This window comes from Talpa occidentalis, unplaced genomic scaffold (genome assembly GCF_014898055.3).
Source record: "Talpa occidentalis isolate TD23 unplaced genomic scaffold, MPIMG_talOcc4v2.1 talOcc4.14, whole genome shotgun sequence".
NCBI lineage: Eukaryota > Metazoa > Chordata > Mammalia > Eulipotyphla > Talpidae > Talpa > Talpa occidentalis.
In genome coordinates, this window is record NW_023601433.1 from 62,015,463 (window position 1) to 62,043,255 (window position 27,793).

A 27,793-nucleotide genomic window follows, 5' to 3' on the forward strand; every position below is an offset into this window, starting at 1 on the left:
AGCTGTTCCCATTCACCCTAGAAAATGACCCAAAAAGGGGGTCAGGAAGAGTTTTCAGTGGAGGAGGAAATGTGTTACTAAGGAGTATGGACTGCTACATGGAGAGGCCCTGACTAAACTAAATTACAACTTGAGGGATTGTTTCCTTTCTTCCCTTCCCCTTTTCTTACTATCTTTCACTTACCTGCCCCCCACTTGACCCCAGCTCTCTCTCCCACTCACCTCCCCATGCCAGGGGAAGAGCAATCTACTCCAAAGGGGAAGCTGTAAGGATCCAATAAGGCACTGATACAAAAAACCAACCTTGGGCCCAGTCATTCCAGGGTCCTGCCACCACTTCCCCTCCCAGGAACTCACACAATGGGGGAGAGCCTTCCCTGTGTGGTGGTATCTCCTGGGCCAGGGGCCCAGGCTGGTCTTACTCTAGCTCCCTCTTCCACCACCCCCAGGCCAGTAGGAGCCTGAGAAAGGTGCAGGGCCCATCTTGATATGGCTCTTCACTTGAGGGGTAATGAAAGGGAGTGGCTGTGGGGGGATGCACAGGGAGGACGGGAAACAAAGTCGGGGTAACAGGGGCCAGAGTGTTGATATAAGCCCTGTGTGAACCAGGGAGACGTCATTCTCCCACCCACCAGAACACACACCACATGGGTGTCTGCACAAGGGCTGGGTCCAATCTCCTCAGAGGATGAATGTTTACCAAGGCCTGAGGCTGCAAGTCTACCTTAGGGAAGAAGTGTTATTGCTTTTTTTTTTCTTCATCTTTCCAGTTTTGCATTTTTAAAAAGTGGAGCTGGCAGTTGAAAATGCCTGGAGGGTTTTCACAGCAATTATTCTAAATAGTTAAGTGGTGTCTATTAGTTGAAAAGGGTTACTTTTTTTTTTTTTAAAAAAAAAAGAAAACAATATGCTACTGTTTAAACACCAAAAAGCACTTAACTGCTTGCTCCTAGGAGTTTCCTGAGGTTCAAAAGCACAGTTGAAATTCCTCAAAAGGGCCCTACCTGGCGGCAGGAAATGGCTAGAGAGGCTCTCTGACTGTGGTTGAGCGGGAGGCTTTTGGCCAAGTTGCATAGAGCCTGCCCTCTTGAAGAATTCATCTCATTCCCCACTCCGTAGCCCTAAAAGCAAGTCCCTACCTGTGTGTGGTGCCTTCCCACCATCCAGTTCTCAATCCCTGAACTTCAAGATCCAGACAAGGGCCCTTGTCCGAAGTAGGCCAGCGCCCAGCTTGGAGAAGTTTGATCACGGCACAGTCCTGCTCAGTCCCAGAAAGGAGCTTACCTTACTCTGCTTCCTGTCCAGATAGAACTGGTGTTGGCTGATGGCCATAGCCCAGATGGACTTGATTAATGCTGGACACGCGTACCACGTATGTACCGCTATGCCACTGTGTCCAAATGTCCTCCTTGTCACTGATGCCCTGGGAAAGCAAGAGTCAGGAGGTTAAACCAAATTTATGATGAGGGAAACCACTGTACAGACAACGGCTTTTTCTGGGAACCTACTGGGTGCCAGAAGTCCTGGTGTAAAGGTGACAGATAAGAGGGCACATATACACGTACGCACATACACAGACTTACACGGACACACACACTTGCTTTAGGAACTGGCTGGAATAGGCCTTTTTATTTTTGAAATAAAAACTGTCTCTATTTAAGGTGTGAAATGGGATGATTTGATGTACATATACTTAGTGAAATGATTACAAGTCAATTTTTTATTATTTATTTTTTTATTTATACAAGCACTGGGTATAGTCAAAAGCACGGGAGGGTGAGAGGATTCACCAGAGCCAAAGCGGGGAACAGAACAGGCAGACTGATGAAATACACTGCTGAGGGGAGCAGCGGGCACGGCAGGAGAGGTCTGCATGCCATGTGGGACCCTCAGCGGTGGCAGGGCAGCTCAACCGCTGCGCCAACAGGGGAGGCCCTAGTCAAGTTATTAATGTATCACTTCCTCACATAATTGTGCATGTGAGAAGAGTCCCTGGAATCCACTGTTAGCTCATTTCTAGTATTCACTATGGTATTATTAACTATATCCATCATGCTGTACATTATAATGTATATTATAATGCTCTACTTTCTCATCCTAGAGAGCTGCTACAGCTTTTTACCCTCTGACCAATATCCTCCCATTTCCCCAACCTCCCAGTTCCTGCCAGCAGTTCTACTCTCTGCTTCTATGCATCTGACTTTAGATTCTATCGACATGTAAGTGAGAGAACACAGTCTTTTCTTTCTGTGTCTGACCTAGTTCACTTGGTGTAATGTCCTCAGTTCCATCTGTGGTACTGCAAGTGCAGAATCTCCTTTTTAAAGACTAAATAATATTCCATTGTATAAATACACCATAATTTATTTATTCATCTGTCAACAGACACTTAGGTTGTTTTCATATCGTGGCTATTGTAAATAGAGCTAATCTTTTGATTCACTGACTTGAGTTTAGAATCTGACCAAGTCACTGCCTTGTCTGGGTTTAGAGGGGTCATTTCAGGTCACTGAATAGTCTTCTCTGAGCTTCAGCTCCTGGCAATGGGCCAAGACAAACTTCAGAGACAGGAAAAACCCTCTGACAAGGTCCTTCACTAACCAAGCAATTCTGCCTATGGTAAAAGATGAGTACAGTTTCTTCTAATTAGCACAGGTCACGGCATCGGAGGGGATCAAGACTTATGTCCCTCTACAATATTCCTTGAAGGAGTTGGTTACCAATTTCAAGAATCTTCAGAGGCTGCAGGGTGTGAAGGATCAAGAGAGGGAAGAAAGGAGTCCAGTCAGGCCCTTCCCACCTCCTACCTCCACATTTACGGAGGAGACATGGAGCAGACATGTCTGAGTAGAGGCAAGTGGACTTTAGAAATGAAAGTGGGAAACACAGGTCATAATAGAACTCAACACATGAATAAAGGGTTGGGACTGGAAGAGCTCTATGTTCATATTCTGAGGGAAGTATACTTTATGGGCTGGAGCAATCATTTTACAAGTGAAATCTGAGAATGTGCATGCGTGTGTGTGTGTGTGTGTGTGTGTGTGTGTGTGTGTGATTGAGAGAGAGAGAGAGAGAGAGGCAGAGAGAGAGAGAGACAGAGAGAGAGAGAGACAGAGAGGGACTGGGTGGTGTGACAGTGGGGTGAGTTTTGGGGTTTATGGTAAGTATATCAGGAGGAAAATGTGTGTTCTCAAGATTATGGAATTTAGAAGAAACCTGGGCTAGTCACTATTTGGCTTTTTTTTTTTTTCCCATGGCAAATTTTCCCTTGAAGAAAATTTAAAGCCACATACTTTGGGGGCTAAGGATTTAACAGTAGGTTTTCTTCATGCCCACTTTAAGGAGAATTTCAAATCTGGCGGTTAGTTAATGATAATGATTTTAGGCAGGGTTTTCCTCCTTTTGGTTAAAACATCAGCTAAGAAAGAAAATGCCAGTTCATGAAAGAGCACACGGTTGGAAAGAATGGAAAAGGCGCCAGAGAATGAGTGAAGAGGAGTGAAGAATGAGTGAAGAAGCCCCGCACCCTCTGTAGGTTTAAAAAGAAATTGCGACTTGAATCCCCACTTTGACTGTCATAGCCATGGCAGCTCCTGGGAGAAAATTCATTTCCCCCCAAAAAAAGCTGAATTGGAAAAGAAAAGTAAGCTGGAATGCATCTGAGTGCAAGTAGTGAGCGTTGCACCAGGCCGGGCACTTAGATTTTCCAGGTAGGGCGCAGGGCAGGGGCCGGGGGGGAGGCACACAGTCTACCAGGTCTGGGCAGTTCTGGGGCAGCATCTCAATCAGATGCTGGGGAGCCTCTCCTGCTCCATTATTACTTTATCTCTTCTCTGCATCTTCCCTTCAGGCTCTTCCCAGCCCCCTCATTTTTCTATTCTGCTTAAACCTTAGAAATGGGACATTTGCCAGGTGCAGAGAAGCACAGGCTCAGAGTTAGGAGGCACAGGCAGGAGAGCAAGTGCCACAGCATCAGGGATCCCTAGGGAAAGCCCCCACAGAGCAGGCTGCAGCCCCACCTGCACCCCAGGATGCAGGCCATGCCCTCTGTCCTGACAGGCACCTCTTCCGTGCCAGGCCCTTTGAACGGGTCTTCATGGCAGGGTTCTCTCAAGCCCTTGCCAACTTGTTACCTTGGTTCAGACTCCCTTCCAGGCCTGGGGCAGGGCTGATCCCTGGGCCCTCAGGTTTGTTAATTAGGTGACTCTTCCCTGCACCAACTAAGGCAACAGCAATAGGATGCCATATTTAAGGAGCACCACCAGGCTGTGAAAAGTGTACTTCCTGCCATGCGTGAGGCAAGGTCAGGCTTTGGCTCAGCCACTGGTGTAAGCAGCTGACCCAAAGCAATTCCTCAGGCTTGCTTGGTACATTTGCAAAAAGTGTCTTTAAAACTGGCGCAAGGGGTTAAGCACAGCACTATGAAGATATCCGCAGCCTCTGCAGCATGAGTTCGATCCCCGGTCAGGGAGGTAACCCACATGGCCCAGCAGACCTCTCCTATCTCCCCCGCTGCTCCCCTCAGCAGTGTATTTCAGTCAGTCTGCCTCTTCTGCTCCCCCACTCTGTCTCTGGTGAATCCTCTCAGCCCCCACACCTCTGGCCTGTACCCAGTTCTTGTATGAATAAATAAATAAACCTTTAAAAATTAAAAAATAAAATAGGGCCTCCCCAATGGTGCAGCGGTTGAGTGCTGGGCTGCGAAGCTGCCCACAGCCTCTGCAGCGCCGGTTCCATCCCGGGCGGCCGGCGAGGGTCCCATACGGTGCGCAGACCTCTCCTGCCGTGCCCACTGCTCCCCTCAGAAGTTTATTTCGTCAGTCTGCCTGTTCTGCTCCCCGCTCTGGCTCTGGTGAATTCTCTCAGCCTCCTGTGCTTCTGACTGTACCCAGTGCTTGTATAAATAAATAAATCTTTAAAAAAAATTAAAAAATAAAACTGATGTGGACTAGGTCTCCTCCACCCTGGCCTCTCTTTGCCTCCCCTCTCCCTGCCCTGCGCACCTGCAGGCTAACAGAAGGCTACTGTCCTGGAGGGGACATGATCACACTGGGCTGCCTCCACTGCCCTCTTTCACCCCACCTGACCCACATCTTCATCCCACTGAAGGGCCACTTCATGATCCTTTGAGGTTCAGCTCTCCTCACCAGCCTGGCTTCTGACGACCTGCACCTGTGAGCACTTGGGACCCCCGGGCATTGCTGGCTGCCTTGGGTATAGTGCACAGGTGTGGTACATAAGCATGGGACTCCTGGGTTCCCATTCTGCCTCTACCACCTGCCAGTTGTAAGTTTGAGCAGGTTTCCCTCATGCAGAACAGGAGTAGGACCCATTTCCCAGGCTTACTGAGACCCCCAGGAAACGGTGCGTCCCAGCGTTTAGAAGGGAGTCTGCATGCGGCAAGCACTCAACAGACAGTAAGCTCCCTCTCTGCCTGTCACCCCAATGGAGTGAGATGCTCTTTAAGGACAGAAGACCTGTCTCGGACTTCCCTAGATATTCCCACTCACCCAACAGTGCCTGGACACAGAGCTACTCCACACATGTGAGACAGTCCCGTTCCCTGTGATTGGCCAGAACCGTGCTACTGTATCCTGTGAGGTTGGGGCCCTTTCTTATATCCATGGGCCTTGGGGAAGGGAAGGAGGGAAGGGAATTCAGGGCTTTGTCATAGATAGAGTCACAAGGCCCAGGAAAACACACACACACACACACACACACACTCTCTCTCTCTCTCTCTCTCTCTCTCTCTCTCTCACTCACTCACAAATCCATACACGTACATGCAGGATTTGTCCAAGGTGTCACTCTAAGTTCCAAGAACTCCCCACAGAGCGTGGACCAGGCAGAGTCTGTCTGTCCCTTATGCTCAGCCTCTGAGATGATTAGCCTCTAGCTTTTACCCTGTCAAGTATCCCCTTTCTGTGTCTGACCCATGGTGACACATTCATTGCCTTCTTTTTACATGTAAATTTCCCCTCCCCTCACAGCCTAAAAATCTGCTGAGACAACAGGGTTCACCTGGAAAAAGAACAGCGTGTTCCTTCTGGGCTGGAACACCATTTCAGCACCCCTCTCTCCCCCACCTGGCTTGCAGGAATGACTGACTGCTCCTCTGAGGCAGGGACTCCAGGCTGCAAGATGCTTTGCCAGACCCTGAGAAATGCTAGACAAGTGTTCTGCTTAACGCTACCAACTCCACCCACTGCGGAGACACAGAACCCCTCAAACGCTCTCCACTTCATCTGGTGGAGTAGCTGTGGGCGTGGGCAAGCCCTTCCCCTGCGGAGTGGCTGTTTCACACAGATTACATGTGGGCCGAGCAGCACATCTGGGTTATCACCAGCTGCAGGACGGAGCCTACTGCACAAGCCACAGCCTCCCAGAGTGGGTGGAAGCTCTGCTCTTGCTCAGAGCACCCCGGAAGGCAGGGCAGCTTGTTTGGAGGGCTCAGGGCCATGCCAGGCCAGGGTATCCAGGGCACCCAAAACACACTGGCTCCTGGGTAGCATCTGATCCTTTCACTGTCTTCCCAAGACTACCTTTTTGTTGTAAACCTTTTTTTCCCCCCCTATTACCAAAGGCAATATATTCTTAGGTGTCATACCTGTTTTTAGCAGATTTTGCTGCCTCTTCTGGGCTGCCTACAACTCTAGCAGACAAAGAGAGGAAAAGCAGTGGGTACACACAGTCTCCAGAACCTTCCACAAAGGGCTCGCTGCATTCCAAGTCAGGACCCTATTGTTTGGCATCTGACTGAGAGAGCATTGATTTTTACACTCCTGCTCTCTGGGATAAAGTGAAGTGGAAAGAAAAAGAACTGTAGTTCTCACATCACTGACACTTTCAAATCCCAGTTCATGAAGGGAACAGATTTAGCACAACTGCTGCAGGGATCCATTCCTCCTGGTTTGGACCATCTGACCTGATGTGAAAGCCTCAGCGGTTCTGGCTCTGACAAGCCATCCTTCAGACTCTCTTCTCAGCAGAACTTCCTACTGCAACACAGTCTACTGGCCTTGTTTAATCTGGTGTCTCTTACAAAGTGCTACAAATCTTCCCTAAAACATCCAGCACGTGAAAGACAACTGTACGCATATGAGCAAGTAACGCATGTAGCAGAAGCGATGAGCATGAAATTGTTACACACACACACACACACACACACACACACGCACGCACGCACGCACGCACGCGCGTGAGTGTTTTTGGAACATGCACGGCACGGCATGAAACAATGCTTGAACTCTTGTTCTCTAGATCCGTCTCCTCTCCCCGCCAAAACCAACAGGAACAATGACAGCACAAAAACTGTGAAATAAGTAACATGCCCCCGCAAGCAAGGCACCCCCAGAAGGAAAGGACTTTTGGGCTTACCTGCGCGGGTCATGCACTTCCACAGAAAACTTCTTTTCTCTGAAATACAGGTTTTCCAACTGTCTCCATTGGAATATCTGGACAGAAAACAATGCGGTTTAAATTCAGGGGAGTCTGGTTCCAGCTGCAGTCCTCGCTCCGTGGCTGAACTTGTGCAGCTGGCAGTTAGTTTCCTTATCAAAGCGTAGAGAGTTGTTCGTGCCTTCTTCTCTGCCCCTTACTGCACACACACACATGCACACACACAGCTCTCCAGTTCAAAATCAGGCAATGTGGGTGTGGATTTTCCTGCAGGTTTCTTATCGGGAACAAAACAAGTTCTTTTCAAGTTGTTCCCCTTCGGCCGGCCTTTGTTGAATTCTCGAAGACAGTTCCCAGCTCGGCAGACTTTTCCCTCCAAGGAGGGGAGTGGGGGGGAGACCCAGTCGCAGAGGCAGCGGGCGGGTGGGAGAGGGAGCGGGTGCTCTGGAGGCAGCGGTCGGTCGCCTGCTGCTGCGGCGCTGAACCAGCTTCCTCCCTCCAGTGCTGAAATGGGAAGGCGGTCAAATTCCCAGCCTCCCGTTGGGACTCCACTTCCTGCCCACTAATATGTGAGAGCTCTGACTCGCCAGGCTGCTTCGGGAAGGCTTGGGAGGCTTCCTTGTGGAGGGCGGGGGTTGCTGACCTTATTTCGGGGCCGGCAACTCCAGATAACAATATGAGCCTGTCCTGAGCTGTGCTACTTTCTGCAGCTCAAAGAATATCCAGAGCCAGGCTGCCCTCGGGACTCGGCAGCCAGAGGCTGGCTACCAGGGACGTGCAGGGAGGGCAGAGGCGGGCTAAGTTAAGGCATTCTGAAAAGGGGGGGTGGTGAGAAGGCTCCTACTACTGCCAGTGGGGCAACCCTGTTCACTGAGAGGCTGACCACAGCATTTGGGAGTAATTGGGGCTCCAGCATTGCTCTGGGAAGGGGGAGTTCCTCTTAGATGAAAAAGAAAGTTATTTCATCTTCTGGAAAATGTCAGAGGTTAGTTATGCATGCATATGCATTATATTTATTTTTTTATTTATCTATTTGCAAACTGCATCCCCTCTATACACTGAAGTTTTGAGTTTATTTTGCCTGAGGATAAAGCAGGAATCCAGTTGTCCCTCAGCCTGGGGAGTAGCTGGTTCCTCCCTAGGGTCTTCCCTTTCTTTGCCCACTGCACTGAAGCAGAGTCATCTCACCTCGCTTCCTGCCCTCTTGGAATTTGCCTCTTTAAAGGTGTGATGGCAATTTTCCTGGGTGCTATTCAGGGAGGTGCTACCCCTCCCTTCCCAGGGCACTGCTAGGCAGGGTCTGGCTAAAAGATGTCACCCCCTTGTCAAAGAGGGCTAGAACAGCTGGCTGCATTCTTTTATTCTCACAACCTGCTTGGCAGAATTTTATGGGTTATTTTTTTTTGTCTGTGTATAAGTAACAGGGAGGAGGACTAGCTCTTACCAAAGAGCCCCCTATTATCCACAGCTCAAAGCACACTTCTCTCTGCAGCTCAAGAAGGTTATACTTTTCTTTCTCCTGTAGGTTCTATTCCAAGAGAGTGCAGAGACATTTCAAGGAAACAAGTGGTCCAAAGCCCTCTGCTGGCTCAATTCAGTCTAGGATTGGGTCACAGGTAAAATGCCACCCTTCATTACCCAAGCCACAGGTCTGAGTTTCCCATTTCTATTCAAGCTCTGCAAAGCTAAATCCCTCGACAAAACACCCCCAGTTTCTCTCCAACCCTCATTGTTAGATATTTATAGACCTTCAACCTGAACTCAGCCACAACCAGAAAAGCACCGTAACTAACAGATTCCCAGACACAGATGTCCTATCTGCAAGTAACACACAGAACAGAGTGGCCAAGCACACAACGTCCGAATCTAGGCTCCCCTGCTTCCGATCTGTTTGACAATGGGCAATGGATAGCTTTTTCTTCAGCCTCAATTTTCCCACCTGTAAAATGGCAACAGTGCTTCCCTCTCCCAGGCAGATCTTAGATGCAACAGATCCTCCACGAGGCATGGACAAAAGCACTCACTTTGAACCTAGGTCTTACTATGATTCCTGATTTTTCTTACTTCTCCCAAAGCCTGACAAACCAAAGAGATTAACTCCAGAACAACCAAAATCAGTCTTTCCTTACATTTCCTAACTCAAGTCCTGATAGTGGGGTTGGAAATCCTTCAGGAAGTGCAATTATTCCCTGGCCCTTCTCTCTTTTCCCTTTCCTCTGCAGGAGACAGCGGTAGACATCTGCTCTGAGGCCCGCCCTGAGCCCCAGGCCCGCACTGCAGCCCCCTTGGCTACCCTCACGTGCGGAGCGTGAGCTGAGCTGGAAGGGCTCTGGGCTTGGTTTAATGCTCTGTGGTCTCCATCTTGAAATTCTCAGTAGGTCTTGATCAAAGGGCCCCAAAACTGTTGCTGGGCCAGGCCAGGTCTCTGGCCCCTGTTTATGCTCCTGGGCTGGGAAACACTTGGGCTAAGACTCCCAAGGAGCAAAGAGGAAAAGAGGCCCAACCTGGTGTGGGAGGTTTGGCCCTCTGTGTGAAGCCCCTCCCGCTGGTGAGGAACCTCGGAGCAAATGATCTGAGGGGTTACTTCCCTGGCAACTCCTCCCTCCTTGCAAAACACAACACAAACCGAGACTTCCCTGTAAGTGCTCCCGGATGCTGTTTGGTGTGGAGAGCTTTGCAGCTGCCAACCAGCCCAAACAAAGCCATCTGGCTCCGCTGCAGTCTTCGTCCTGTGAACCCTGGCGGCCCCGCTCCCGGGCATCTCCCTAGGATGATGTACTGTCTGTAGACGTTTCCTAACAGGGTGCAGAGTACTGGCTTTCCCTGATGTCTGCTCCTCCATAGATGCTCTTTTCTTTTTCTTTTTTGGCAAATGAAGTACTGGGAAGGGAGGGTGCAGTGAGGTAGATGGATGGATGGCTTTTCAGGACAGGGTTGTTCATGTGGGATTTTAGCAGGGTCCCAGGAACTAAAAAGGAGGCGTTCATGTGGGAACAGTGACCTGGTCCTTTTCACTTAGGGGGGCAACAGGGGGTAGTCAGGCAGTCAGATGTTACCATGAGATGGAGACAAATACTTCACCTCTTCATGGGAGGCTGGGTGTTTCTGCCTTGGAATCCTGTGCCCTACAACTTAGAGGCCCAGCAGGCTACACCCTGCAGTCTGAGGCTGTTGGAGTGAAAACCAGCAAATAAACAAGACACTTGACCTTGCCAAACAGGGCACACTGCGGGGGGCAGTTGGGGGGGGGCATGCTTCAGGACAGGGTACATGGTTTGGGGGCAGCCCCTGGTGATCTGTGCCTCTGCCTCCCCGACTCTTAGTGCAGTTATCACAGGCCCAACAGCAGGAACAGATATCAAGGTGTGTGCCACTCCATACAAAGACTCATTAGACAATGAGAAAGGACTGAGCAAGCTCCCTTTGGATTCTGTGTAACTCTATGGCCAATTATGCCCAAGTAGCTAATTAAAAACTAAAATATATGGGCCTATCAATAATCAAAGGCTATATTAATTAACATCTATTAATAAGACCTTTCTAATGTACTTCATCTGTGCATCTTTAAAAGGCTGTGCAAACCTCTCTTCTTTGATCTTTTAGCATCCCCCAACAAGAGTGAGTGGGGGATTTTCCTTTTGGGGAAATTGCCAAAGGCCACACAAGCCAGAGAAGGCACCAGAAATAGAAATCAAGTAATGGGCACCTGGCCCATTACTCTAGCCTCTAACTATGTTCCCTTCCACATGGGTCCACCAATTAGTGGGAACAGTTCTTACTCACCAATGGGTGGTTAACTTTATGAGTGGAATGATTTTTATAAATAAGCAGCTATGTGACTGCAAGTAGAAATATAAAACCAAATCTGTTCAGTCCTATACAATGGCTTTTCTTCCCTGTCATGAAGTAAATGAGAACAAGTATCACTTCTTCCTCTTAGAAACCTGGGTTCCTCTGGTTTTCTGCATAGGGATTCCTCAGTATTCCAGAGTTGTCCATCAAGAACAAGCCACAATAATCACAATTAAGAGAAAGTCTTAATCATCTGGGCTTGCCCAAAACAGAGACATGGTCTCACCATGTGGGCACCATGTCTGGCACTAGAGATGGACCTTAGCTTCTCACCTAGCCCAGCCTGCAGATACTAAATAATCACAGGTTCTCCCTCTCCCCTTGCTGGGCCTCAGTGTCCTAATGTATAAAACAGAAGATGGCAAATGTTTATCCAAAGAGAGTAAAGCCGAGTGGCTAATAAATCCTGCCTTTGAGCCCTGAGTGCAAGCGGGTACATTAGTAATTAAGGGAACGGGCTGCTTACTGGATCTATTAGCTGGTCTGCTGGATCCCCGCATCCTGAGTACAGCTGACTGGCAGGGCAGAAAAGGACTTATGTCCCCTCATCCCACCCTGCAGGGCTGGACGAAGGGGCCTTGACCCATGGCACTTCCTCCAGAGCTAGTGTTTACTGAGAGCTGGTACAACATGTGGGTGGTGGGTGAGCTCTTGGAATGATGCGGAAATAAAGGCTTGAGAGGAAGCTTGTTCTAGTGGCTCAGATTCTTGACCAGGACTTCAGGGAGCCTTGTCTTCCTCTGGTCCCTGAGGCTGAGTCACCAACCTCTTAATGACCTCCTTTGAGTAACTTCCTGCTTCTCCTAGAGGGGCCATTATACAGAATTCCAGCAGCCGTCTGGCCTGGCCTCCCCCACCCACAGATAAAGCAAGCCCATGGAGAGAGGTTTAGAGATTGGCAGAGGTTAAATAAGTAATGGATGTCGGGACCCACTCTGTCCTGAGCTCTACTACACCAGCAATCTCCCAGGATGAGCCAGAGCAAAGTAAGTGATCATTTCTTCAAAGCTCCTGGCAGTTAAATGATGCCACATGCCATCCAAACTTCAACAGGGAGTGCTCTTTTCAGAAGAATTAGACTCATAACCAGGAATGGTCTACAAGCTCAGAATACAACACACAAACTAAAATACTTCCTTAGTTTATTGCTGTTCTGTTCACTTTCTTAGAAGGACTGTCATTCACCTAATCTCTAAGTGCATTGATTCGCCCAGGAAACAAAAATGAGCTGCTATGCCTCTTTAGGACTGCAGAAGGAGATGCTGAACCCCAACTGGATGGAGTTTAATTAAAATGGGAGCTCACCAGAGAAAACCCAAACCTATGAGCTCCAAGTTTGATCAGATGAGCCCAGATAAGGACTGTTCTCCTGGAGGAACCATCCCAGGAACAACAGAAGCAAGTGTATGTTGTGAGATGAGTTGACTCTTTGGCAGAGGGGTTTTTAAATTATCAGTTGCATAAACACTATATTTTACTTTATACTTGAACAGAGAAGCCAGACCTGGGGGTTTGGGGCAACATCTAATCCCCGTTTCCTTTCTAACCATTCAAGTAGTGTTGTCTACCCCTGGCCAACCTGGGCTAATAGGAACAAGGGAGGACAAGACGTCTAGTGCTTGTTTATATTTGCAAAGAGCTTATGATCTATTTGGGAAGATGAGACATACACAACATAGACTGCACATATGCCATAGTAATTAACTTTATGATGAATTTAGAATCATCTGTAGTTTGTATTGGGCTTTTAAATTTCTATTAAGATACGTCTTGTATTTGTCTCAGATAATCAATATTCATGACCATCATTTATTCTTCATCATTTTGGTTCATTATTTTTAATGAACTCCTCTTGGAAGTATAGAGGCCTCAGTTATAGTCTCCTGACTTCATAAATCTCTAATCTTAGCTTTCTTTTCTGTAAAAGGTATGGGGGTGTGTATGTGTGTGTGTGTGTGTTTGTGCGTGTGTGTGTGAGATCATTCCTGCATTGCATGCCTCGGATGAAGATCAACATTGTGAGTCCTGCAAACACCACACTGCTAGCCTTTGGACTTTTCCTACCTAGGAGAGACAATACAGATTAGGCCTGATTGAAAGCATGGACTCATCTGGCTGTGTATCTTTGGCAATTCAGTTTCTCAGTGTTTAAGTTTTCTTATCTTTGAAATACTACTACTAATAATAGTTTTTTTTCCCATGGGGCTGCTGTCTTAATGAATTTATACATATAAAATGCTTAAAATGGTACTCAGTAAGTAATTTTATTTTATTTTATTTTTTTCCCTGGAAAGTCCAGAACTCCTTCTGGCAGTTTGTTCCTTAGTACCAAGCAGCAAGATGTGGGGAAAGAACGCTTTGGACTTTAAGGTAAAGTGAATGATTTGGTAATAGCATCATTTACCTACTTTCTTCTTTCATCTAGTCTCATGTTGGTTGCAATTAGAATCATCTGAGGTGCTTTTAGACTATGAACTAGCCTGGTCCCCAATTCCAGACCAACTGGATCAGAACCCCAGGGGAAGTAGGCTCAGGGGCACAGTTTGCAAAGCTTCCCAGGTGATTCTAATATGTAACCAGCGCTCCCATCCAGGATCTTAAGTTACTCAATTACTAGCCATTGTTAAGTTCTTCTCCTACATCAGTTTACAAACATCATTGTCTGGCATGTAAGCAGAAAGACCTGTGACTACTTTGAACACATTATCAACCCAAGATACAGGTTTGGTTAAATTTCTTTAAAAGACGGTTAATATGTCACCAAGGACACTTTGAAAAATGTTTTAATTTGATTTTGTGATGCAAGCACAAGCCTGACCCGGTTCTCATTCCTTGCACGTGACAGGGCATTTGCTGGTTCCCTCTGGGCTCATTGCTTCCAATTCCTACCCAGCCAATTCCTGGTTCACAGCAGTTCAGACCAGTCATTTTTAACCATTTTTCTGCTATGCCTTGCCATCGTGAACATACACCCAGAGAAGAAAGCACCCCATTGTAATGTGGCTGGGTGTTGTGCGCAATGGGCTGTACTGGGAGCCAAGTGAGGCAGACCAGGTCACACAAAATTAGCTGACAGAGTTGAGTCTAAGTGTGCCCGTCAGTACCTGCCCGGAAAGAGGGTTCCCTGGCATTTCTTTTCTTCAGAAGGGGTCACATACCCAGCAAAGAAAACAATAGCTAATTCGGACCCTAATGGAATCAAGATGTTCCTCCGGTCTGCATACTCTTCCCTGTCAGCATGGGCTCTAAATTGATTTGGCTAATTCAGTGACAGATGCCCAGAGCACCCGGCCTTGACCCTTTCATGGATGGCCCCTTTTAACCCCTCGAGAACCATTTAGCTTCCTTTGCCTTACAAGCCAATACTAGGAGGAAACACAGAAAGAGGGGCAACAAGTACTTAACAGGCCTATAGAGAAACAGGCCCTTCTATTCTTTCCACTGTGCTCCATTTCCTTTCATTTTTCGCCCTAGAGGACATCCCTCTGTATGACTTTCTTCTGCATACTTGGGCTTTTCTTGCAGGAAGACTGCGCCCTAAAGCCTTGGCAAAAATAAAAAGTTAAAAGAGAAGTTCAAAGTGGTTTTCCTCTCTTAGCCTCAGCCTCCTGATGTAATTTCTTCCTCCCTCAGAGGGTGCCTCTGTGGGGGAGGGGGCTAGCATTTGAATGGCGAAGCTGGCTAGTATCTGGGTCTAGCTTTGGTTTTGCTAGCGAGGCTGTGGCCCAGTTTTGTGTGGCTTAACCTCTCCTTGCTCCAGGCTTTCCTTAAGAAAATGTCACGGTTAATTACACCTATTCTGACTTATGTCAATATGCTGCTTCCAGAAGGAGGCAGTCTGAGAAGAATTTGGCTCATCTGGGGGAAAAATTATGATGGGCCATTTCACCTGGAAAGAGAAAGACTTCTCTTTTTGGATTGACTTCAAGGTTTTTTTTTTTTTTTTTGCTTTGACTACTTTGGAGGACAGAATTGGGAAACCTGTATTTTCTCTTTTGGGGGGCAGGTCTCAGTCCACTTAGGCCTAGTAGCTCTGCACAAGAGGTGTAGCATCATAGTACAACTGATTTCCCTTGTGGAGAAAAATGATGGGGAGAGGATGGAGAATCTTCTCTACACAGAAATAACAGCACATGCACATAACTCAAACTCTACCTTAATCAAGCTAACACAAAATGTGAAACGACAATATCCTGCCCAAGAGTTATCCTGTGAAAGCAAAGCCAAAGATTAGCAAGCCAGCAAGGCCTCTCTGGGAATGACTAACAGAGGTCTGTGTGCACGTTGAAACACCAAGCACTTCAAGAGTTTGCCCATCCTGCTGTGGAGAATGAGGGGTTTGCTGACTCTGGTTTCTGTGCCAGGAGGCAGACTGCCTGCTGCTGAGGCTTCAGGTGTGAGCTCCAGGCTCTGACGCTTGGAAGCAGCTCAGGCAGTGGTGGCAGGACAGGCACCCAGCCAGGGCTCTGTGGCTTGCTTTTCAAACTCAAGCTGCTGCTGAGAACACCTGGGGTCTTGTGGCTGTTCTGCAGTGGTAGCAGCAGCCAGCAAAGGTGGTGAGGCCGGGGGGCTTGCCCCAATCGAGCCTGGACTTTGTGATTAGCTAGGCTGGGGGAGGCTGAGTGGGGGGTGGGGTGGGGGTCCCTAGATTGACTTTGGTGATTTTACTCCGTGGATCCTCTCCCTGGAGCAATTTTGTACCTGCTCCACGGTTTTGTCTTCCCAAGGAAAAAAGTCTTTGAGAGGTGAGGGTTTCGGCTCTAGAATCTCTGTCTTTCCAGGGGCTCTGGTCCTACTTACAGCTCTGCTTCCTTTCCTTTTCCCCTAAAAGCTTTTGCAAGTGGGCAGGTCAATTTGGGGAACTGTGAATTTGGGGGAGGAGAGCTGAGAGCAGAGGAGGAAATGGACACTTTTACTCCACAGCCTGCTGGAAACCACTCTCACCACGGCTGTCCCTACCCGGATCTCCCAACTCCACTTCTCGGTTCCATCTGGGCTGTTCTCCCAGATACTCATATATGTGCCTCTGCCAAAGCAATTTTTTGTGTTGTCATTGTTTTTCTCACCACATTTTCCCCACCTAACTGTAAACTCTTTGAAGGTGTCTTCCTGGTACCTAGCACGATGCCTGGGGCATATCAGATACTCAATTTTTTCTTGGATGAGTCAATGAAGAACTGTTTGAGATATCATGGCAACCAAAGTTCTGAGAGGTTAAGTCACTTTCTCAAGGTCACGCAGATAAGTGGTAGCAGCAGCTGGTGTTTGAACCTGATTGTCTACTCCACATTCAGGCTACTTCCATGACATGAGGAACTCCCAGAGACTGAACTTAGACAGTTTGTTAAAAATACATTTCTAAACTGCAAGGAATATGACAACAGGGAAGTGTCAGCCAGGGTCAGCCCAAGAGCCACCACCCTGGAGCCAGGGCCCTTCCTCCTCATGCGGCTCTTTCTGAGCTAAACTCGGAGCCAAAGTGAACTGGGAACCTGCACAACTCATTCTACTAGAAACTGCTTTAGTCAAATCGAGGCTCACTGTTAGGTGTGACATGGGGCAGGTTGGACCCTCCTTGTAGGAGCCTCCAGCCCCACCTGCGGGCTGATTCTGAACTCCAGGCAGAGGGAACAGAACTGGTAGGACACCTTTCTGGCTGCACTGGGTTTAGCAGTAAACAGGATCACAGTTTCTGGAAGGTCAATTCAGCCTGGGTTTCCGCTTTAAATCACGTGCATTAAAAATGAAACATCTCAGAGCCTCCCCAATATGGCGTGGCTCAGCAGAACCAAGCTGAGGACTCTTAAGACAAAGCAAAGGTTTAGGGGATTCAACAGGAGAGTTCTCCAGTGTAACATTTCCTGCTTTTCAGAAAGAAAAGGCGTGTGGATTAATGCAACTGTTCAAAGGTCTGTAAAGCCCCAGCAACTCGCTCTTGATGTCTGACTACTCTTAGTTCTTTGGGTCCCCGTGGCCCAAGACACAAGAATAAAATTGAGGAAAAGCGCAGATAGACTGATAAGGAACCTTTTATGCTTTTCATTTTTTCCACCAAAACCCAAAGATGTACAAAGCTCTGGTGTCCCCTTTTGCTTTCTCCCCTTTATGAATGTCTCACGCACGCAGCCCTCCCGAGCCTTTTCCCACAGGAGTTACACTGTCCGTCCTCACGTCTGTGAGGCCCTGCACACACACCTGGACACGTCCTTGAAGCTGGTGGCGGGTCACCGCAAGCTATTAGCCATTCTGCCCTGAGTGCTTTTACTCCGGTAGCAACTATTTGAGCATCTACCATGTGTCAGGCACACACGGTGCCAGACAGCAGGCGGATCAGTGGGGGGAAAAGAAAAAAGGCAACAGTTGTGCCCAACAGTTGTGTATGAGCAGAGAGGAAGGCAAATAATAAAACTGCACAGTAAGGAAGTCAGGATGGCAGGTTCCAAGGACAACCATATGGCAGGGTAGGACAGGACTGTCACTGTTATTAAGGCAGGCCAGGGAGGCTTCGCTGAACTGACGTCTGAGTGGATACCCAAAGGAAGCTGGGGCAAAGTCTCTCGGTGACATGAAGGAACACAGCCAATACAAGGACCCAAGGCACCACATGTGTACACATGCGGACATGCACACATGCTACATGAATGCAAAAATGAAGTCAATGTCAAAAGACAATGGAATATTATTCTGTCATAAGAAGGCATGAAGTTCTGATTCATGTTGCAACAAGGATAAACCTTAAAAAACATAACTGAAAGAAGCCAGACACAAGAGGCCACAGATTATATGACATCTAGATATTATATGATGTCTAGAATAGGCAAGTCCCCAGAGACAAAAAAGTAGATACTGGGGTGCTGGAGGCTTTGGTGGTTGGGTGACGCAGGAAGCGAGCAGGAAATCCCTTGAGGACTTGCCATTGTTTGGATGGCTAAATTCTAGTTGGGATTAATCTTGTGTCACAGATGGTCAAAACTTAACAGAATTACTTAAAAGTCCAAGATAAAACCCCCCAAACCTCTAGTGAGGTCCCATCTCCATAAGAAGCCCCTCCCAAACCCCTGCATCCAGTCTGGTTCTCCTACCAGGGTCTCCTGTTGGTCCTGCAGGTGACAACTGACATCCCAGGCAGACAGCTCAGCCCATCATGGCCAAGGCACCCCGGGAAGGTGTGTTGCATAACCTTACAGTATTTCGAAGAGGAGAATGTGAGAAATCTGGCTGGTGCCCAGTTTCGTGTGGTTTTTTAAACCCCACAGCTACCAGCAACGATTCAATGCTGCGTTTAAAGAGACACACGTGTGCGCAGACGCAGTGCAGACCCACTCAGCTGTGACTCCTTATGCTTATTACAACGAGGACTGGGGCTGGTTTCCAGGCAAATGCAGGGCCTAGAGAGGCTGTCGTCAAGAGCCCCTTTACCTTCTGCCCTCTAGGTAAAAGGCTGGAACGTGAACACTCATCATGATGAGGCCAAGTCCCCAGGGCTGGGGGTGCACCATGAGGGAAGCCCTGATCACATTTATTCAATGCCAGGATAGATTTTCTAGAATTATAAGGATCAGGGATTCTACAATGATTACAAGGATTGCAAAACCCCATTTAATCACCAGAAACACCTGCTGAAGATGCTGCGCTGAAGTGAGTGTTGGTTGCAGGGGTGGGAGTCTGTGATTTCACTGATTGGGGATTTCTGGACTCTCCCCACTTGTTGGCTCGGGTTTGTTCTGAGTTGTGCTGGATGTGGGTAACACCACCAACTGTATACTCAGAGCCCAGCCTATGAAAGTGGGAGGACTATGAATTCAGGATGATCAACTCACTAAAGCGAGCAGTGAGGAGAGTAGGAGAGGCAATAAATAAATAAGGCCAAGAGCTGTCCGCGTGCCTTGGTTTGCCTGTCACACCCGAGTTTGTCTGAGGTCATGGAATAATTATTAACTAGAGCCCTTTTTTCATTCTCCAAATTCTCCTGGTTTGAGTATGAGCATCCTATGGGCGGAGAAAGAAATACTGGGTGACTCCTCTTAAAGCTCCTGGAGTTGTCAAATTCGTAGCAACAAAGCAGAACGTTGAGTGCCAGAGGCTGGGGGTAGGGAGCCAGGGGTGTTTAATGAGGACAGAGTTTCAGTTCTGCAGGATGAAAAAGTTCCAGGTATTATGGAGTATATCCACAACAAAGTGGATATCGTAATACAGCTGAACTGGACACTTAAATATGGTTCTGGTGACAAAATTCATGGCTATTTTATCCATTTAAAGTGACAATATAATTAAAAATATTTTTTAAATTTACCATTATCTTGTAGCAGCTATTTACTGGGTGTCTGTTTAGATGACTCTAAAATACTTCCCCCTCAATTGGGCTGTAAGATGTTTAGGAAGGTGCAAAGTGAGGGAAAAGTTCTAGAGAGAGGGAGATTGCTGCGAGTTACTCTCCCAAGGGGAGGAGGAGCATGCCTTCTGCAGACCCAGAAAAAGAGGGTTCACAGGAGCACCTGGAGGGCTGGACAGGTATCTCCTGGAGTTAGGGCCTGGCTGCGCGATAAGAAGGGAGGTAATTAAGCTCCTGTCAAATGAGCGGAAGGAGATGGGGAGAAGATACAACTTTAAATCAAGTTTGGAGCTTTGGTTGTTACAAAGGACTGGGCCCTCTCTTTCCTTCATAATATTTATTTTGCTACTTAAAGTGTATGACTGCCTACCTAGGGGTGTTCAAAAAACTCAAAGATTGTATCTAGGGAAGGACACATTTTAAAGGACCTAGTGAGATACAAGCCACTTGCTCTTTGAGTGAGTCCCAGGTGGTCAGTGTCCTTGTTGGGAGAACAAAATCTTGGGTTTTAAGCCAGAAAACCCCAATCTGTTCATAAGTTACTCCTGGGATCCAACGATAGCATTTGGTTTTGATGTGCTGCTTTAAATTGCATCCAAGGTCAAGGAGGCCCTCAGAGTAGTGAGAATCTCCTTCTGAGAATTATTTAGAAGCTTGTCAGCCTCAAGGGGCTGACCTGTCAGGTGGGGGTTTATTTGCATGTTATAAACAGGCTTGTGCGTGACCCCAGCTAGCCACACAATCACCTGGTAGTTTATATGGCCTTCCTGGGCCTCATGTGCCTGCATGGGTGGGCAGGGCAAGAAGCTGAGATCAGGCTTGGCTGTGGGACGTGCATGGACCCCAAGACCCTCATACCCCACAATAGTGGGTATGAAGCATTTGGAGAGGGGAGAAAATGTCCTTTTGTCACCACATCAGATCTAGCATGGGTTGGCTAAAGTGGAGAACTGTCAAAGGTAGACAGGACTCCACCTACTTAGAAATTGGCATTTTCTCCCTCTCCCACTTCCTTCTGGGAAAATGATGCTTTTTCACTCTCCTTATGCTCAGACCTCTTTTCTGACTTCACAATGAGTTTGCCCCTTGCTTCATTCCTCTCACCTGTTTCTATTTCAAGTTATTTCAACTCCAATATTCCCAATCATCTATATCAACATTTTGGATGGAGACACTGAGGTCCACAGCAGTGAGTCTTGTGGCAGAACTAGGGCTGATCTGAGGTGTCCTGACTACCAAGCCAGATATCTTGCCATTACCATAGAACAGGGTGCTTGGGATGGGGGGTATGGGGATGAGGCAGGAAGGCAGTGCCCACAGGACGAAGCCAGGCCTGGAGATGAATCCCCTGCAACCCAGGGGCCACTGGGTGGGGTCAGGACAGAGTGCATCCCCCTCCATGAAGAGGACCTCCAAACAAGGCACCCCAGCAGAGATTTGGAGCCCCCACTCTAAGGGATAATTACATTCCTCTTCTCCTGCACCTCTGCTGAGAAATTACCAGCATTAGAGTTTCCCTTTTTAAGGATTATCCACTGGAATGGGGCACTGTTCTTTTCTGTTCACAGGTCTCACCTTCCTCAAACATGACAATCTGACATCAGTGTGGTTGCTGCGGGGACAGCTTCCATAGGAGAACAATAAGACTATGAGCTGATGTCCTTGGAGGGATGGTTTACTCAGAACCCGTCTCCAAAAGGCCTGTGGACCTGTGGGAAATGAGGTCCCCTGGATTCCCAGATCCAATGACCAAGAAAAAAATTAATCCTCTTAACAAAGAAACATTGTTTGCTCTCTGGGGCAATCCTGCCTCTCAAGCTCAGTATACAAGAGACTGTAACGATAATTGCTATGTCAAGGGCAACAGCACTTTTATCTTGGGGAACAGGGAACTCTTTGAAATGTACATATTCTAGTAGAGAAAATTAGGCTATTTCCCATGTCTTAGAGTCTCCACTTCATGATATAAAAGGAGAGGCACAGAGAGGTTAAAATAAGTAGCTTACAACTTTTTTTGAATACACACTGGAAGTGAATTAACAGTAACAAAATTCCTCTTTGGTCGAGATTTTGAGACTTATATTTGGCATTTAAGTGGATATAGAGGCCACTGGATTAAAAACATCTTTTTTTTTTTGGAGTAATTGCTCCAGGGAGGAGTCTGACTTTAACAATGAAAACAAGAAAAGAAGAATCAGAAGAATCACACAGAAAGTTCCTCTCTGCCTATACATCAGGGGATGGGGGTCCTCACACTTCAAAGCATGTATCCCATTCACCATGAGAATGTGTGAAAACACCGAACACCCAGTCTCATCCTCAGAGTTCCTGGGTCTGCAAGGTGGGGACTGGGGAGTTTGTGTTTCTAGCTTCCTCCCAGGTAGTGTGGATGAAGCTGGTCCAAGGGCCACACTTTGAGAAGCATGGAAGTAAAAGCTACTGTGCTGTACTGCCCAGCCTCCCCTTTCAGGAGTAAAGGACTTGGACCAGGAATCATCCTCAGCGCCAGACAGCCTTGCCCAAGGCCCCTTCTCTGTGACTCACCTGCATCTAAGGATTGGCTGATGGTGGGGATGGGGCTCAGTCTCCAGCCTCAGCGTGATAGCTCCAAGAGCAGACAGCATTGCAGCTCAGCCTGTCTTTTCACCTGCTCCTGCTTCCTTCCCTTTCCCCCTTGGGGTTAATCCCCAATTATGTCCTAACACACTCCTGGCACATGCATCCATCTCAGACTCTGCTTCCCAAGGAGTCTGACATGCAACACTCAGAAATAGTCACCTAAATGTCACCTCCTTGGGGAGAGACTTCTGAGTACCATCCCCCTCCCACCCCTCCTTACTCGGATGGCCTGTCCTCATATAAGTTGATAGTTGCCCCCGGAACAACAAGCGTTTATCCTGCTTGGGTCCACTTATATGCAATTTCCTTGTAAGTAGAGTACCTAAACTTAGAGCATCGAAAAATACAGTACAATACTGCAAATATATTTTCTCTCTCTTATGACTTTCTTAATTTCATATATTCTTTAAAGATTTATTTATGCATACAAGAACTGGGGTACAGGCCAGAGGTGTAGAGGGAGAGAGGATTCACCAGAGACAGAGTGGGGCTCAGAACAGGTGGAGTGACTGAAACACACTGCTGAGGGGAGCAGGGGGCGAGACAGGAGAGGCCTGCTGCGCCATTTGGGTAGCTCCCTGGATGGGGATTGAACTCATGCTGCAGAGGCTGCGGATAGCTTCATAGGTTGCGTTAACCCCTTGTGCCACCAGGGAGGTCCCTAATTACATATTCTTAAACTTCCTTTATTGTAAGAATACAGCATATAATGCATGTAACATACCAAATGTGTTAATCGACTCGTGTATTATCAGGAAGGTCAATGGCAGGCTATTAATACTTCAATTTGGAGGGGGTCAAAGTTATACGTGGATTTTCTACTGCATGGGGGTTGGCTCCCTTACCCTCCACATTGTTCAAGGGCCAACCATACCCTGACAAAGCACATGACAGATTTATTAATGTTGTCACTTGCCCACCTTCCCCAACTAGACTGTAGCTTTTTGAAGGCGGCCACCCTTGTCTTGTTCACTGCAGTATCTGCAGGCTCTAGTGCAGGGCCTGGCTCTCGATCAATGTTTTTTGAACAAGTCAATGAATTTCCAGGCAGGTGGTCATACTTGTATGGGAATCATCCTACCGGAGAGGATTTTATATTCAGCTCCCTCCACTAAACTTTCTAAAGCCTTAGCTCAGTGCTTCCAGATGATTATAACTCTTGTGTGCGGGAGAGATCAGGGCTCTAATACAGTGCATTACCATGGGGATCCCAAATTTCTTAGGATATAATTGATTTTTTTCTTTCTTTCTGGGAGAGTTATTTTAAAACAGCATAACTTGGTAACTCTATGCCCCTTACCCAACCCCCATCATCCTCTGCTAGGCCTGCCCCTCAGCTTTGAGGCAGGCCCCCCTTGTTGACCCCCTGACACATACAAGCACTGAACCCTTCCAGTTCCACCCAGTGCTAAGATCTGAAGGACTGATAGAGGGCGACCCTTTGATCCAACACTGTGAAAAAGCAAAGGCTGCAAACTGCTAAGAATGCTAAATGTACTGCATGGAGCTTTTCTTCCCAGGAGTGCATAGGGTGTGGTTTCAAGGTGAATACAGGATGAGGGAGGAACCTACTCAGGGCAGTCAAGGTAGAGGGCTCAGAAACACCCAAATGTGCATCTGAACAGAAGTTGAAAAATAAGTTGGCAATGCACTTAACAGAGTGCTCATCACACTGAATAATTTAGTAGACTAACTGCACTGGGAGGGAGTTCACAGTTAATGGAATATTTCCTGTAAATAATATTTTCTCTTCCTGTCTCACCATCTCATGCAGTTCAAAAATCTTTACTAATCTGGAGAAGGGACAGTAATGCATCAATTCCCAGAGCTAAGGCCCTCACTTCTGAAATACTCTTAGGAACCATAGGAAGCTACATTAGCTGCTCAAGGACAGGTTCCTCCTTCTAATGTCTCAGAGGGGACCCCACAGTGCTCCTAATTGTGCATCTAAGTGTACATAAAAGCCCCCCTAATTGCACATCAAATAAATAAGTAAATGCTGTCTGTTGAATATGAAACAAGGATGGCCCTGCCATTCTTCCCAGTGGAGAGATTTCATTCAACATGGGCCCGGGGTGGTTGGGGGGGTGTGTGGCTGTGGCTCTAAGTGATGATTTACAGGTATTGAATATTCCTTTTCAGGAGGTTTCCTGGAGTCACATGTTTTACACTATTTGTTCACTAATGCCTAAGGCCTCAGATGCAGCCTGCAGGAGGAATCTTTACTTCTACTCCCTTGGCGTCCCACTTGGGAAGAGTTCTCTGTTTAATTTATAAAGTCCCCTAATGGTCTGTCCACTGGTTTGAAGAATGTAAACCACCCCAATACAGTGCAGAAAGCAGCCCTGCTGGGTGCTGGTGGTGAGCTGAATCTGGTGTGGCCCAGTCAATGCTTTTGGCCCTGGTGTTGCAAAGAAAGAGCTTTCGGACTTCCTCGGGCTTTGAGCTAAGGAATGCAAAGGCCTCCTGGAAAAAGATGGGTCTACATGACATTTCCTGGGCCTCCCTGGTGGCGCAGTGGTTGAGCGCCATGCTGTGAAGCTGTCCGCAGCCTCTGCAGCACTGGTTTGATTCCCAGCCAGCCAGGGAGAACCCCACATGGCTCAGCAGACCTCTCCTGCCTCGCCTGCTGCTCCCCTCAGCAGTGTCTTTGGTCTGTTTGCCTGTTCTGCTCCCCGCTCTGGTGAATTCTCTCACCCTCCCATGCTTCTGACCTGTACCCCGGTTCTTGTATAAAATGAATAAATTAAAAAAAATAAAAAAAAGTGACATTTCCTTCAGCTTTTTTACCTCTGCTCCCTATGAGGTTTAGCAAGTTTGTAAACAGTCGCTCTTCAATATGCTATTGATCCCTGAACAACAGGTGGGCTAGGGGCACTGAGCCCCCCCAGCTCGAAAATCCTCATATAACTTTTGACTCCCCCCAAACTAAACTATTAATAGCCTGCTGTTGACCGCAAGCCTTTTGATAATAGAAACAGTTGATTGCCACTTATTTTGCAATCAGTATTAGATACCAATTTCTTACCACACGGCAAGCTGGAGAAAAGAAAATGTTATTGAGAAAATTATAAGAGAAAATAAAATACATTTGCGGCATTCTCAACTGCAAGAGGCTCAAGGGGAACCCGCTTATTTAGTGAAAACAACCTGTGGGTAAGTGGGCCAGCACAGTGGAAACCGTGCCGCTCAAAGGTCAACTGTGTATCATTTGATTTTTATTCAAGAGGAAAACTCTTACTTGAACCAGCACCATCACTGCCTGAAGCCCAGGGGCTGGCCGATCTGAGGCTCATCGTCATGGAGAATCCTTGACGCAACTGACATTTATTCTTCTTTCCTTGGCCACAAATGCAAACTAAGACCAAGAGTTACCTCAAGCAACCAAATCCCCACCTGACAACATTCTTTTGTTCCCTGAAGCCAATGGGACTGAAATTCATGAACTAAAGGAGCACCTCTTACACCGGGCTCCATTTCTACAGGTGCACGCACAGGCTAAAATGGAATCTGGTGACAAGGGAAAACATAGTAAAAGAACCAAGGCAGCTACAAGATGTTTTCTTTTGCCCAATTCTTTTGCTTTCTGCTTCTCTCACCATTGCTAAACCAAGACAGTCAGATGTGGAGGTTGTGCTACCTTCATAGTCTGATGCTACTGTTAGGGGGAAAAGGATGTCCTAAAGCTAATTCCATACAGGCTTTGTGGACTCCACCCCCACCCCAGGTCAAAGCCAAAGACACTGGGAACTCCAAATCCCATCCCCACCAAAGGGAAGGTGGCTGGGACCTGAGGGTGGGGTTAAGCAGCCAGGTGGATATAAAGGCAGACACGTGGGCTTTGGGGAACCCATTTTGGCTCTCCGCCAGCTCGCAGCTTCCAGGTCAGCAGGTCGGGTAGGACGCATTAAAGACTTTATTTCCCTATTTTCTCCCTGAGTTGTACATTTTCCTTATTTCCCTTTCCCTTGTAAATAAACCTTTTATTAACCTTTTGTGTGTGTCTGTAGTGGAGTATTCATAAGCCCCTTTTAAGCGCGCGGGTGAGGACCCACAGCCAGGAACCCATTTTATATCGGGGCTGCTCCATAACACTACCAGCACGCTGCACATAAAGCTCTCAAACCATGACCAGGGGAAACAGGAGAGGTGACCTGAAACACGCACAGGGATGTTTCAGAGCCAGGGTATTTTAGTGTGAACAAAGGCATAGACATGGGGAGGCAGGCAAAGAGTGAGAGGGAAAACATCCCTGGGTGAAGGAGACAAACAGAAGCATTTACTGAGAGTTGATGGGAGGGATGCCTAACAGCTCATAAATTCTGCATCCCATCCTGGATAATGTTTGCGGTTCTGCCAGATCTTTCTAAAAGAACTTATAAGTGCACTCAAGGGCCAGTATTCTGTGGCATGTGGATGTGCTGTAGATTTCAATTCTTTTAGTCCTGCTTGTTCATTTTTTTAGGGCCTGTCCAGGTTGGGAGGGGTGGTGGTAAATGTATGATTATTGCATTAGTGCTCTAAGCACTACAGCAGAGATCTATGTGGGGGTCAGAGGTAAATTAAAGGAGAGTCATCAACTGGCTTTGAGCTTATGAATACATACAAAAGCTAAAATGCAGTCTCCACCTGTCTAGCTGCTGCCCCACCTGTGCCTCAAGGGCAAAGAAGCTGGTTTTTTCCCCTGACAATCAGCAGTTGCATTTGGGCGGGCCTTCAGCAAGGCTAGGAGCCCATTTGTGTACAAGATCCAGGTAGCAGATAGGGGGCATAATTAAGAGGGGTCTGAAATGTTCTTCTTTCCATCCATGGGGCACCTCATGCTGCTCCATCTCTCCCAAAGCCCCAGGATGTCAGAACGAGGATTACGCTACAAGGGGCAGTCTCTGGGACCAGAATGGCAAACTGTACCCCAATCAGAGAACATGGCACAAGTTATGGTTCTGCCATATCTGAGCAGCCGCAAGCTCCCCTCCCTGCCCATTTTGTTTTGGTGGGCCATATGGAAGCACTTGAGTGGATTCCCACAGCAGTCTACGGAGCTGCCCGGTTGTGTTCGCTCACCAGAGGATGCCTCTGGGCCCTTCAGTGGAAGCGCCCAGGCTCACCCTGCCGCTGCCTCTACTTGAATGTTGGCTCCTGTAGCTGCAGAGCACGTGACACAGCCACCGTAACTGGGTCAGAGTGTCAGGGAGGCCTCTGCCTGGGCTGGCTGTGTAGCTGTTGCTGAGGAGGGCCTCCGGGTACAGAGAATTGGGTGCCACTCCCTGGTTCTGAGCACTGCTGGGGACCCTCGGAGCTCTGCCTGCTCCTGTGAAGAGGACTGGCGCTGCCTGGGGAGCCATCTCTCACTTGGGGTTCAAGCCCTGTGCTTTCAGACACCCTGGCTTTCCCTGTGCCAATGCATGGCCAGACATACCTGCCCACCCTGCTTCACCCTCCCAGGTCTAAGTTCTGAAAGGAAGCACAGAGGGCTTTGCTCCTTCATTCTAGCTGCACGCTGAAATCAACTATGAGGCTTTCCCTCTGTCCAGGGCTGGGTCGGAGATGAGGTGAGCAGGACTTGGGGCGACTGTGGCATCTATGCACAGT

General features: G+C 47.8%; 1 protein-coding gene across 5 annotated transcripts in view; it reads right to left on the reverse strand.

The window, feature by feature from the left end:
- FRMD4A (FERM domain containing 4A) overlaps positions 1-27,793 on the reverse strand; it is a 302,659-nt gene that overhangs the window by 55,805 nt on the left and 219,061 nt on the right. For all 5 annotated transcript variants that reach the window (XM_037510637.2, XM_054695096.1, XM_054695097.1 and 2 more), the window contains exons 12-13: positions 7,378-7,454; positions 1,285-1,423 (exon numbers count right to left, since the gene is read on the reverse strand). In XM_037510637.2, coding sequence (XP_037366534.2) covers positions 1,285-1,423; positions 7,378-7,454 — 216 coding nt within the window. The remainder of the gene's footprint in view (positions 1-1,284; positions 1,424-7,377; positions 7,455-27,793) is intronic.